Here is a 13,612-nt window from a genome sequence, read left to right on the forward strand (position 1 = left end):
AACTATGCCAATGAAAACAGAGTCCGCATTGGAGCCAGGCAGCTGTCTAAAAATACAGACAGAGACACAATATAGAGGGGGACTGCACCATGAATCACCGCTGAGCTGCTTCGGAGTCAATTTCACACGTCCAAATCCTTAGTAATGATTAAAAAAAACAATCATGTCTTTAGCATTTCAATTGAACACGCTTTAGTGTGCCCAAGCTGTACACACACAGCGCAAGTTGTGTTTGCGCAGCAGGCCGTATTGCCGTTACATCGGTGTCCGCGTTAGCCAGGACTAAAGAGCGATGAAACGGTCTGCAATGGATACTGGCTATTTTCAGAAATGATTTCAAGAGTTTGTTTTTTATTAGCCACAAATCTCAACAGGGTCTTGACCATCTGCTTGACATTTATTGATGGAATGCATCCTCGGCATCCTTTAGGTGTTGCTCTGGTCCAAGTATCACAACGAGGCTGCTTTTAGCCACTTAGAACTCTCATCACAAGACATGAGAGTGTGTCACTCTTTAAAAGAATATGTTACCTATCTCTTCGGCTTGGCTTTCATCCAGATTAGGTTTATTATCGTCTTGACTCAAGTATCATCGTTGAGGTATATTCGTTTCTAATTCACCATGTTTTAAAATGATATTCACAGAAGGGAATTCTTTAAATATCTCATTCATGTAGCTAAATTAGCTTACCAAAATACTAGACAACTTAGTGTGACGGCGTGTCGCACATATTAATAAAGAATGTTCAATTAATACCTCACTGAAAATGTGCTTTGAAACTAAACTATTTGACGTAGCATAAAGAATGAAGGAAAACAACTCACGGCTCCTTCAAATACGCTCTCGTAAATGTTCTCCTTCTCGCACTGAGGGCAGGTGAACGTAAACCTCTCGCAGTCTTTGTAGCGCTCCTCGTCGGTCAGTTGGATGGGCCCTCCAAGAGTGGCATCCTCCTCCTGCTCTCTTTGGTGCTGCTGATGAGATCGGAACTGACTCGGGTCCAGACCTGAAGTCAACGAGCAGGCGAATAAGTACTCGTTAACTAACACGGAAACGTTTTGAGGCTAAGCAGCAGAATCATCCCAACATGAAGATCTATTTTACCCAGCCACGTGGCTATGAGCACGCCGTCGATTCCCTCGATAGGTTCGCAGATTCGGGACACCACCGGGTGGATTTGATTGGCCAGATAGTACTGTGTGTCCAGACTGAGACCATCTTGCTTCTGGAGTTGCTCTAAAGCGTACGCTCTTTGACTGGCTGCCAATGTGGAGCCATCCTGCAGGAGAAAAAAAAAAAAAGATTACATTTGATTGAAGAAAAAAAACTGTGGGAGCCTTAAATGAAAAAAAAACACACCTTGCAGATGATATAAGAGACCGTGTCACCAGCTTTGACCCTGCGTCCACCCTGGGAGTTAATCCACAGAGCCACGTGGACATGAGGGAGACTCTTCTTATCGGGGTAGTCCTGAGGATCTTTGGTCAGTGCCTGCGGGGGAGAACATCACAAAGTGGAGGTGAAAATATAAGGAAGGTCATGAAAAATGGAATTTTATTCAGTATACTAAATGTTGATTACCTTATTGATCTCGTATTGTTGTAAAGGTATGTCTCCATTGGCTACCTTCTCTCCCACCTCCACTAGGTGTTTCTGGATGTTCTCCACAATGATGTCACGGCTCTGGTCTGAAAGGATCTGACCAATCACGTAGCTGCAGCGGGAGAGGAGAAATACTTGTACCGGCAACTCAAATGGTGCTTTTGTTTGATTTGACTTCAACGTACTTGCCACATTCCTTGGCCAGGTCACACCAATCTCGCCGAACTATGTCCAGGCCTTTGAGCTCCTGCTTGACGCTGTAGCGTCCGTCGCCATGCTGCTCCACCACCAGAGCTGCATATTTCTTCTTCTTCAGGAGCAAAAGTGACTTAAACACTCCATCAATGTCGATCTCCAGCAGTTTGTACAGCTTGTTCACTTCTGCTTTCACCTGAGGGAAAAACAACACACGAAAAAAATGTAATAATATATTGGAAAAGGAATCTTGCGTATTGATTGGGTTCTTTTTTTTTTTTCTTGGTTTTTGGTTCAACAGCCACCTTGTTGCCCAGCTTCATGACTTCCTCCATACACCGGCTGTTGGTGTTAATCATAATGGAGTCCGTATCTCCATAGATGACCTCCAGGTTCATCTAAGTAGAACAATAAGTTAATACACACACAATGCAATCTAAAATACATTTAAATTAAAAAAATGTGGATATTTTCTGTATTACACTTCAGAGGTGTTTCTATTTTTTGCTCTTTAATTTTCCGAGATGATTCACAGTATGAACCCAATTACTGTTGAATTATTCAAATGCTAGTGCCATTAAAATGACTGAATGGATGGATGGATGGAGGGGGTACACCAACCTTTTGGACCAAGTCCTTAGTGTGCATCAGAATCTGAATGAGAGCAGATGCAGACAAAAAAATGATTGATTAGAGCAAAATGAGTCACGCCAGACATTTAAAACAACAGTGACATACAATAGAAGGACTAAATCTAATTTCCTACATTAGTTACTGCGAGTGTACGCGTGTGGACACAAAAGCAGAGCAGGTGATTTTCTTTTAAACGGCCGATAATTGGCTAAGGGGGCAATTATGAGCGCGTGCTGTGACAGGCATCTTTTCAACCCACACACATCTACGCTGGGAAAAACACACAATCACACACACTTCTTCCTAATGACTTGTAATGGCCTTAATCACCCGAGGAGTGACTGAAGGACAAAGACTGTTAACGGAGGCTGTCCACTGTGTGCATGTGTGAGATCCAAAGGAGCAAAGTGATCCTAACAGGTGTGAGCTCCGAGTCTTTAACCCGAGAGGAGGAGGGGTCAGAAGGCCGGACAGAAGTCGGCGTGATCCCTCACTGGCAATCTTCACCTCAATCACGACAGCGAGCGGTGTGTGGGGACGGACAAGGACGGGGGGGCTAATTCGGAGTAAGAAAGGGGCCGGGTTGGGGTACATCCACTCCCTGAAACCAGAGTGGGACTTAAGCATGTTTTATGGGGTGACACATGCCACTGGACAGAGGCGGGCGTTTGAGTCACTCACAGAACAGCCTCCCCCCCATTAGAGGCCGCACAACAAGGTCAAAGTCTCGACACGCGTGCACAGACACATACGCTAGCATCTGTGCTAGCTTTTCGCAGACTAAACAACTTTACGACATGCTGATAAGGAGGAAAAAGGAAGAGAACATCCAATGAAATCATTTGACTTTGGTTTCTAATTCATCCCTCTGACTTGTAAAATATATCACCACGATTAGACTATTTAATCTGCCCACGCTACCTTTGTTTGACTGTTAAGTGGCACATGAGTACTCAAGCTTTGAATTTACTTATGTGACCCCAGAAGTTTTTCAAAGTATGTCAAAACGACCTCAACTGTCCAGAGCACAGGGGAGAAAAAAAGAAAAGAGGAGGTGCAAAAGTAAGGTAAAGTTGTAGTTACTTTTGGTTTGTCCTCATCAGGGGTCATCACAGCAATGCTATTGTGTGATTTATTTGACAGTAACAAAATGAAGAATTTTTTTTTTTAGCGGTTCTGCAAATGAATGAATATTCTGATTTTAAGTAGTTCTAATTTGAAAGTGGAGTGGTATCTCCAATATTTTTGCTATGCTCATTGAAGACTGAGGTCAGTGAACGGGACGACAACAATGTGAGGCAAAGCAAAGTGAGACTGCGTTGATGTAAATAATGCGTGGGACTCATTTAGACACATTTTCCATATGCTGTCACTTCCAGCAGGGCGGGCCGGGCCGGACCGTTCAAAGGAACGAGCTGCATGTGTAAGACAAGTCGTTTGACCATGACGCTGGAATTTGGGCAACGGATGGTGTGAGCACTCATCTTGACACAAAACACCAAGATACACACTATGAATCATCAACGTCTCATTTGTATCTTTCGCAAGAGCATTAGCCATTTGAGTATGAGTTGCGGAATACCTCGTAACAATCTCCTGTTACGTATTCATTTGCATACAAAGTAGGCTCCGCCCACGAGAGCTCGACAAATTTATTGCCTCTTAATGCGAGCATTTATGCACCCCAAAGTACCCCGAGGCTTCGCTCCAAAAACACACACCTGTCTAAGAAGATGCCATAGCGGTGTTGTCATGCCTGCTGCTGGGCGGGTCAGTTTGTCACATGGCCGTGTCTGATTTAATAGCGCCGGCTGAGATCACAAATGCTGGCGTTCGTTGTAAATAACTCCACAATGACAACAATGCGCCCGCAGTCCGCTCAATTAGAAAATACGGCGTTAACAGACGGAAAGGACACATTCCAGCGTTGCCGCGTTGCCGCTGACACGGGCAAAGTCGATTGTGCGACGGCAGTTTCATGTCGAAACTGCGAATTTACAGTTAAGTGGCCTCGGATGAAAATGATTCATTTGTCAGAACTCAAATTAGACCATTGACTTGTACGCTAGCAATTAGCAAAACGACTTATTTCACGTTCTTGCTTCCAATAAGATGAAACACTTGATAACTGACAATTATTTTGCTAATTTGACCGACAAATCCTTTGTTAAACAATCTCCTTATCATTCTTTCATTCCCATCTCAAAGAGACCTTCAACCGGACATTAAATGAACACGCTGTAAAGTACAATCCCAGCCATTAGTCTCGTCTCACGTCGCCTCATTATCGAATGTTCCCAAAGTGACAGTTCGGATGTGGAAATCTCGTCCCGCTCGACCGTCTGCCACCGCGGCGAGCTAATGGAGCCAAAATAGCAGCGGCGCTCCCATGTGACTATTTGTTAAGTCCGGAGTAAAGCCACCTCTTTAGGGAGCGTGGAGGTGGGTGGGGGGGGGGGACAAGTCGGCCATGGAAACATTGCAGCCCTCTCGTTACCACACCAACACGCAAACATTCACAGACACACACACTTGTAACGACCCTCTCTAATACGAGGAAATGTGAAAATGACCTCTTTGATTCGGAGACAGTAGCGGTTATAGGATCGAGGCCGACACTATTTAGACGCACGCGCTCGCAAACACACAAACATGACACACGATCAGACGCTCGCGGGATCGCTGTGGCTAATTCGGGGAAATGATTTGCGATTCGCCAGACAAGAGGAATGATCCGAAACTTGAAGGAAGGACAGCGGGGGCGGTAATATTTACCTTGACCTGATTACAAGCACACACATTCACACGGGGGTGGGTTTAACCTTGACGACACTCTGACCTCTCGGCACCCTCGGCTCCGTTACCCAAGTGGCGCTGTGCATTATTGGATGGCCAATCATGTCAACTACGAGCTCCTGTCGCTCTGTTTTTAAACACAAGGACAGAGACTCAATTACACGGCTTTTAGGGAGTCATCCTGCAGCCAACACATACAGATTCACACAAACACCTGCTAAGGGTTGTCAGATTGGCTGGCAAAATGTCAAAGGTCAAACCAATATGCATTCCAAACCAATCAGCGGCTGCCAGCGGGCTGCGTTGTTTACATCACTTGATTAGGACGCCGCACTTTTTATAATCAGTAGCCGAAAGCTACTCCAAAAAAAAAAATGAACGGCAAAGTAAAATCCGGTGAAGCTTTGTTTTGCGATGCCCATAACAAACACTCAATTTACAACAAGTCACAACATTAACACTCCAAATTACATTAACACCAGTAAACCGATACCGTCCCGGAGTCTACCATTTTATTTTTGTCTAAATATATGTCATACATCTAATTTTGACGACATATTTCAACCATGAGATCAGCACTCGCTGGACAATAAATGTCTTTTCTGGTGTGACAAATGCATTTAGCAGCCAATTATAACCGCTTGTTGTCCACGTTTCATATAACTCTTCCTCTGTGCTCGACACTTCTTTGGCAAGCATACAAAAGGACCCAAAATAGTTGAGCGGGACATCAATCTGCGGACAGAACCACCGTCGTGTAATCCTAAACCTTCACCTTCCTCTTAATACCATTGCCCCCCCCCCACACTACCTCCTCTCACCCCTTAATACCCGCACATACCAGGACAGAGTTGGCCCACAACAAATGGTCCGCCGACAAAGGGCAGAGTTCGGGCGGTAGCGCTTACACACTCAGAAAATACACTAAACCCAAATACACACGCACGGATGCAAACATACCAAAATGTTTCGATCCTGATAAGGGCGGCCAAAAAGCATGTCATTCCTTTTCAAGCAACTCTGAAACCTGCAACCTGACTCGTCCCGTCACATCAAACCTCATTTAAAAAGGAGAGCGTGAAAGACAAGAGCTAATCAATGAGTACACGGAACGCGTTCCCCCCCCCCGCCAAAACCGTACCGCAGGGGAGAGGAGAGTGGCTTAGATTTGCACTTTGATGGAGGTGCGTGCGTGTTACAATTACAAAAATAAAAAGCCTCCTAAATCACGGTAGCAAACTAGAGTGCAAATGTGACGATTAAAACGGGGGGGCGGGGGTGCAAACGGCAATAGCCACAAATACATCAGGATGTCGCTTATAAATGCCAGCTGGCCTTTCTGTCTCGCTGCAGTCGGAAACTACTGAGAAGTGCTTGGCTGACAGCTATATGATGTCAGGGCTCCAAGAAAACTCAATTAAAATCACTTCAATTTGGTCAAACACACTTCCAGTTCTACTCATTTTCTCATATTTTGTTTTTTTTTGTTTAGGAAAAAGAAGGCAACACTGCACAACGTGTCATAAAGAATATTTACAAAAACAAAGTCTGGCTACCATTCAGGCAAATAAAGCAAATCCTTCCCACAATTACAATAAAAGAGTGTTTCCGCTAAAATACATCTTTCACGTTGAAAACGGAAAATATGAATTTGAACGGAAACTGCGGCAAGGCTTCCTGACTAAATGAAGCGAGAACATTTGAAATGCAATAAAAGTTATTGTTGGCCGGCAATAAACTCGACAAGGGAAAAAAAATCCCACCTGTGCGAGCCAATCTGACGCAAATTTTATAACGTCACCCTGACTGGAGGCACAAATAAACTGACAAAAAAACAAATATTATGCACATAACGAGAACTTAATGAGGCATCACCTGACCCCTCCACCAACGACGTTCAATGAATGAACGCAACTGACGAGGCAAGTGTGTGTACGTGCTCAGTGTTCAATTACGCTACCGCATTTAGCCGTCTAAGTCACGCAGGACACATCTCTTCACACCTATTTACTGAGCGTGTGCGTACCCATGTTGCTCCATTAGAGAGTGTCGAAAGAAGTCATTAGATCAGATTCGACGTGGGTATTTTGGTGCCGCAGGTGTTAGACAATACTTACATTAAATTAGAGACGGCAAATATTTATCTTAGGAATCACATTCGAAACGCTCAAGTTAAAGACGTGTGAATGGGAAATTTGGGAAGGCGGCAGAGAGGCGGTGGAAAAAGGAATATGAAGTAGCAGCGCCCTCTTGTGGGTGATATTTATAATGTACACTGACTATCGGGCACATTGTGGGTGTCCTGCACCTACCTCCCTGCCCTTGAGCGTGACCAGGGCAGCCAGCGGTTTGGCGTAGAAGCGACTGTAGCTAAATCCCAAGCAGCCGTACATGCTGTTAGCCGTCAGCTTCAACGCCTTCTGGCGGATGTCATACTGAGACGGACAAAGCAGGATTTCAACTTTGAGAATCATTCGGTCATCTGTTTGACTTTGTGCGTACCTGCAGGTAAAGGTCCAAGTTGATGTCCGTTGCTTTCATTAGCTGTTTGACGTGTTTGCGTCGTTCCACCAGCTTCCTGATCTCCTTGGGCAGGATTCCCATTTCCAGGTTACAATCTGGAATCTCCGGGATCTCTTCTGCCTCATCGTCCTGTTGCCATAGAAACAACACGTCGTTCTTTACACCTAAGTGCTTTCCGTAACGGAAGAGTGAATATAAAGTCAGCACACACCTGAGCCTTTTTTTTCTTGCTGTAGGCCTCCCGCTGCACGGTGGTGAAGCAGATGTTAAACTCTTGTATGATGGACGGGTACAGGCTGTTGAAGTCGAGCAGAAGCACAAACTTGTCGTAGAAACCTGGAGACCGAAGCAAGGATTTTCTATTAATTCAATATATAAAAAAAAAAGAAGAAGCCACGATCATCCAATCCACACGTACCAACTTTAGGATCCAACACCAGCCCGCCAGCATAGGCGGCCTTCTTCTTTTGCTTCCCTTTCCCAGTATCAACATCTTCTTCTCCTTCATACTGGAACATATTGAAAATAGTCTTTTATGCTTACAAGTCAAAAAAAATAAAATAAAAGATGCCGTACCGTCTGCATTTTCCTAAAATACGGTTTGTCAGGAACGATGTAGTTCTTGTCATGGAAGGCGTGAAGCAACAGGTACTCGTTCCTTTCCGCCCGCCCGCCCATCAGGGTACGAGACTGTGGGGGATGAGGTCGTTAGAAGATTGAACATTCTTTCAACGCGAGTGTGCAGCAGAATGACGCCTTGCCATGATGTTGCCGGCAATGTTGGTGATCTGCAGGGCCAGCGGTAGCACGTTGAGTTCGCACATTAGTTGGAGGATCAGCTTGGCGTCAGTCCATGTCAGCTCCAAAAGGTAGAGCAGATGAGGGGAATCACTGCCGTGCAAATTTAGAATGTGTCATTTGTAAACAAATCTTGAAAAAAAAAAAAAATCCAGGAATGTTGGACATGTAAAGACACCTGTAAAGATTTCTGATGTTCTCCTGTGGGATGGTGGCTCGCTCCATCTTGAGCACCTGCGCAGTCAACTCAGTCAGATGGTAACTCTTGCAGCGAATCAGCTCTTTGGCCGAGATCTCCGTGTCACACACGAGGCGCCCGCAGGTGGCATTCTTCTCTGCAAAGGCGCCACGGCCCTGCAAGCAAACGACCGTTAGTTCCAACACGAAAATGCGATGAATGTCCGTTGGGCTTTTCATCCTCACTCCGAGTTTGGGCATGTTGGCTCTTCTGAGGCGTCCTATTTTGGACCAGTGAGGAACTTTGCAGTAGTTGATTCGCTGAAGTAGCACTTCAAGGTCAAAGCCAAAAATGTCATGACCCTTAAAAGAAAAAGTCAAATAATTTAATCAAACAAATAAACAAAAACGAAAAAATCTCAATTGAGTGCTTACCACAAGAACATCAGGATCGATTTTATGCATTTTGGCCAGGAAGAATCCAAGCAGCGTTCTCTCTGTAGTGGCTATCTCCACTTTAGCATTCTGAGAGAAAAAAAAAAAAGTTAATGATGATCAAATTAAACAATTACCTTTGATAATTGATTAGTCATTTAGATACCTTTTTTGAATTTAAATTGATCCACGTTTAGAATTTCTCACCACAATAATCTAAACTACTCACATTTTCCTCAAGAATGTCAAATAAACATTCTGTGCCAGCTCACCTTCTTCTTGAGTGCATCCTTGAAGTCATAAGGGAAGATGCAATCAGTAGGTTTCGTCACCACTGCAAGACAAAATAGATTTAATGATCCTCACTTCAACATATTAGCAGAAGAATTCTAGAAGCAGGAGCTCACCACAAAAATGAGTCTGATAAGGCGGTCGAGGTGGAGCTTTGTCCATATGGAAGCTGTGGTGGACAAGTGCTGCCAGGGACACGATCTGCACACCAGGGGGAAAAAAAAAAAAACCCAACATCATACACTCATCCATTACAAATGAGGAGTATCAATCAATCAGTTCTGACCTCATTGTGATGAGTCTTGAGGTTCTGAATGGTCTTCAAGCTGATAGACATGACCGTGATGGGTGGCGGCGCCAAATCTTTGACCACAGTGATCAGATCCATCCTTGGGACAAGAGCCTCAACTTTGCACCAGCTGACTGCCTGATGGATCAGCTCTATCACACACAAACGGAAATATTTGTTTTATATTAGTCATTGATAACTTGATTTCCTAAAAAACAATATTTATTCTCACGTGGCGTCTTGATGTCCAGCCAGCATGGCCCTTTTATCTTCCTACTAAGAAGGAAATGTTCCAAGCTGGAAGTGTTGGTTCCGAAAATGTGGGAAAATGTTGCCCCCTTAAGGTCAGGCGGCAGAGCAGGGAAGTCGGCCTTAAAAGACAAGTAAAGTTTTCATTTTTTATTTTCAAAAAAGCAACAAGAATCCAAGCAGATGTGCATTTACTCACTGAATAGCGGATTTCCAGGTATTCGCTTTGCGTGGATATGTCAGGAATTTCAAAAGCATAGTTTTTCTCCACTTTCTGAAGCCAAGAGAAAGATTTGAAACAAAAAAAATACATGTTGTGCTGCAAGGTGATGGGCGAGGAGTACCTTGGACTTGAACTTCATGATCTTGAACTTTTCGGAAAGCTCACTGAACTCCTGGTAGACGTCCATCATTTCAACACGCGTATCGGACACCTCCCCCGTCTTGGGGTTTACTTTCTACGGCGTGAAAACACAACCAATCAATCCTTTCATTTTGTTGACTTCTCCCATTAACTCAATGTATTGATTATGATGATTGTAATTTGCAACATACGTATTCACGTGGCAGGATATACATAGTGCGTTCTATGTTCTTGATACAGACGCAGCAGCTTGTATGAACCTGGGCCGATTCGATCCACACCTTTCCAAACAGGTACACCACGCCTGCGTGACAAAAACATGGTGAGGTTGCGTTTCAAAAATAAACAACGAATACGTCTGCGGTGCTAAACCTGGTTGAGTGTAAGGGTCTTCGAAAGCATCCAGCCAATAGAATCTGAAAAGCTGCTCGCCATCTGGACCCTCCACCAACGGCAACTTGCTGGAGTCCACCTGTACCTCTGCAGGAGCCTCACTGACTGGACCCTCTTCATCATCAAGCCCCCATGAGCCTCCTGTCTTGCTGCATCCACAATTAGACTGGTGGTTAATCCCAACATTGAGGAATGCCTTTTGTGCAAAATTATGGGAGCAACCAATTGATTTTCTGTACCTCAGTTGTATGTCAATTTAAAAGGCCTCTTTTGAAAATGTGCTACAAATTATCTTTTGACCAGAACTTACAGGAGAGTGGAGCTCTGTGGCTCCTCTTTGACAGGAGCCAAGAGGGCTGTTTTAGATTCTTCTCTGACTTCAGGCTCTGGAGGCTCGACCTCCATCGGCTCATCAAAGTCTATAGAGTCGAACACCAGCTCATCAACCACTACGGGAAAACATGATCACTCAAGTTAGTACAAGATGCTTAAGAAAATGAATCTGTTTATAGGGACAACTTTTATCACCTTCTTCTTCCTTCTCAACTGGTTTTGTGTCTTTCTCCACTACTGGAGGCCTTTTCGAGGGAAGAGACAAAGTGGGTGATGGCCTTGGGGTGTCAGAAGGTGGTGGACAGATGGCTTTGGCCATGGCTGGCTCCTGATATCACAGACATGACAAACATCATCCTCATGAATCAAAGCTAAGAGTCAAACAACTAAAATATTTACTCTGGACATCTGTGGCTTGACAGAGAATGGATTCATGGGTGATCCAAGGGATTTCTTTTTCTTCAGTGTCACCACAGGTGACGGAGTCAAGATGGTGCTTTTCTGGGTGGGCAAAAGCAAGCCATATTTGCAGAGGAAATTTGAGTCAAAAGCATTCGTTGACAAACGACCAACCTCTGAGTGCAGGTCTTGTAAAATGTCTCCCAAAAGATCATCCTTGGACAAGTCCACGTCTTTCTGCAAGAGGTCACAATTTGGATTAATGGATAAGCAAAATGACACTTTCTACACAGAATGAAAACTATAACGCACCTCTGCTGGCTTCTTGACATTACTGTTCATGAAAAGGCTTTTAATGCTGTTGGGCTTTGCCACTGTTATTTTTTTCATTTGTTTCTTTGCTATGGCTCCTTTGGCGCTCGAATTTCCTGCAAATAAAATCAAGGAATTAATAAACTGCACAAAAAAATCTGTGAATGTATGATGTAATAATGCTTATACCATGTTTCTGTTCCACCACATCATCCTCCAAATCGTCATCAAAGATCTCTCTGCCGTCCTCCACGTAACCTACTCCATCTGAGCGATTAAAGAAAGACATGAGAAGAATATTTCAATCAATGAATATTTTTAAAAGTTACTAACCATCATCAACAATCCAGTCATCCTCTTGTCTATCCCGGACTATCTTGGAGTACTGTGCCTCATCCACCTCCTCATATACGCTGCTAAACTCCTCCACCTGCAAAGTATATCAATTAATACTCAAATTATGATTAATGCAAACATATTACAACACTTGCACATTATGCATGACTAACCTTATATTTGATCTTCTCCCCTTGCTTGGCCTTTTTCAGTTGCTCCAGAGCGGACTTCCTCCCTACTTTCTCCCTCTTCTCCCGTCTGGAGCGAGACTTGGCCAGACCACAGGTATCACTCACATCATCTGGAAAAGAAAGCAAATAAATCACATCAGATTTGACAGCAGTATAAATATTCTAAATAACGTTTTAACCCCAAAAATCTTGACATTTTCTAAATGCATTCAACATACACATAAATGATTTTTTTTTTAAATGACATTCTTCTGAACAGGTGCTTAACTGAGGCTATTCTGCGTCAAATTATTTTATGATATGAATATATTTAACACTAGGTGGCAATATCGATGATACATTTTATCCTTCCCTAGTTAATTTCCAAACACATTTTGTAAAATCATTGAATCAATGTTATTATCTTTATACTCAAGACACAGTAGCATGCATGATAGGTAAGCTAACGACCAAGATAACTCACTTCAGCCAAGCTAACACAAATGTTAAAACAATATGCACTCACCTCCGTCCGGTGCGTTCATGTCTTTGTCAGGGTTTGACACCGGAGCCATGAATTTAGTCGTATTTGGGAACTCGCTGACAGCTCTCGAACGAAGAGCCCAACACAATAACAAGACTTAAGAAAGCCCGCGTCGAGTCTTTTTCCCGGGGAAAGTCATGTGGCGGAAATGACATCACAATGGCGACGACTTGTTGTTGCGCTAACATTCCACATGGTGGGAGTGTTGTATAAATAATATTTTTTACCATGACGTCACAGACAGAAGTCATAATAAAAGCCATAATAAAAGCATCGTCCAAACCGCTTATCCTCACACGGGTCGCGGGTGTGCTGCAATTCAAAATAAAAACAACAATTTATGTCGTTAGACCAAAGCAGAACAATTGAAGAAAAAAAAAAAAAGATGATTTCTAGCCGTTTCAATTGGAGTAATGGTGTATGATGATCTGTAGCTGTGTGAGGAAATAATATGACGTCGAAATGAACGTTTAATCATACGATTAGGGTCATTGTTGTGCACCAATACAGTGCATGCATCCCATCTAAACTCGTTTCCATGGTAATGAGGCGGAATTTAGGAGGGTACAATAGATTGGTGCCCTAGATTGAGGCCACAGCTCTGCCACTGTCTACAATAAAAACACAATAGCTGTTTGTTCCTCATCCCAACTGTCCATTGTGGCTTTTTACAGTCAAACTACACTATATTTTGCCATGTTTTCACTGGAAGTCTAATATAATTTTAGATGTAGTTGTCTGAATTAATCCATGACGTACCATATGGTCGTGG

The 13,612-nt window shown here is 43.6% G+C and overlaps 1 protein-coding gene across 2 annotated transcripts in view; it reads right to left on the reverse strand.

Moving 5' to 3' along the window:
- The window catches only part of pola1 (polymerase (DNA directed), alpha 1), a 28,966-nt gene that overhangs the window by 13,862 nt on the left and 1,492 nt on the right, over window positions 1–13,612 (reverse strand). The window contains exons 2-34 of one of the 2 annotated variants that reach the window (XM_049748750.2): window positions 12,823–13,152; window positions 12,300–12,427; window positions 12,124–12,220; window positions 11,980–12,057; window positions 11,791–11,906; window positions 11,653–11,715; window positions 11,479–11,580; window positions 11,275–11,407; window positions 11,057–11,195; window positions 10,726–10,895; window positions 10,545–10,657; window positions 10,334–10,447; window positions 10,189–10,263; window positions 9,973–10,111; window positions 9,738–9,892; window positions 9,568–9,652; window positions 9,433–9,494; window positions 9,161–9,250; window positions 8,972–9,088; window positions 8,727–8,902; window positions 8,512–8,641; window positions 8,327–8,440; window positions 8,169–8,259; window positions 7,962–8,086; window positions 7,730–7,879; window positions 7,540–7,662; window positions 2,420–2,452; window positions 2,104–2,196; window positions 1,789–1,994; window positions 1,583–1,715; window positions 1,361–1,492; window positions 1,106–1,280; window positions 826–1,007 (exon numbers count right to left, since the gene is read on the reverse strand). In XM_049748750.2, coding sequence (XP_049604707.1) covers window positions 826–1,007; window positions 1,106–1,280; window positions 1,361–1,492; window positions 1,583–1,715; window positions 1,789–1,994; window positions 2,104–2,196; window positions 2,420–2,452; window positions 7,540–7,662; window positions 7,730–7,879; window positions 7,962–8,086; window positions 8,169–8,259; window positions 8,327–8,440; window positions 8,512–8,641; window positions 8,727–8,902; window positions 8,972–9,088; window positions 9,161–9,250; window positions 9,433–9,494; window positions 9,568–9,652; window positions 9,738–9,892; window positions 9,973–10,111; window positions 10,189–10,263; window positions 10,334–10,447; window positions 10,545–10,657; window positions 10,726–10,895; window positions 11,057–11,195; window positions 11,275–11,407; window positions 11,479–11,580; window positions 11,653–11,715; window positions 11,791–11,906; window positions 11,980–12,057; window positions 12,124–12,220; window positions 12,300–12,427; window positions 12,823–12,871 — 3,888 coding nt within the window. In that variant the 5' untranslated portion in view covers window positions 12,872–13,152. Of the gene's footprint in view, window positions 1–825; window positions 1,008–1,105; window positions 1,281–1,360; window positions 1,493–1,582; window positions 1,716–1,788; window positions 1,995–2,103; window positions 2,197–2,419; window positions 2,453–7,539; window positions 7,663–7,729; window positions 7,880–7,961; window positions 8,087–8,168; window positions 8,260–8,326; window positions 8,441–8,511; window positions 8,642–8,726; window positions 8,903–8,971; window positions 9,089–9,160; window positions 9,251–9,432; window positions 9,495–9,567; window positions 9,653–9,737; window positions 9,893–9,972; window positions 10,112–10,188; window positions 10,264–10,333; window positions 10,448–10,544; window positions 10,658–10,725; window positions 10,896–11,056; window positions 11,196–11,274; window positions 11,408–11,478; window positions 11,581–11,652; window positions 11,716–11,790; window positions 11,907–11,979; window positions 12,058–12,123; window positions 12,221–12,299; window positions 12,428–12,822; window positions 13,569–13,612 lie in introns of those variants that run through there. The other variant, XM_049748749.2, reaches the window with a different exon arrangement.

The sequence above is a fragment of the Syngnathus scovelli genome, chromosome 18, assembly GCF_024217435.2.
Source record: "Syngnathus scovelli strain Florida chromosome 18, RoL_Ssco_1.2, whole genome shotgun sequence".
NCBI classification, from domain to species: domain Eukaryota; kingdom Metazoa; phylum Chordata; class Actinopteri; order Syngnathiformes; family Syngnathidae; genus Syngnathus; species Syngnathus scovelli.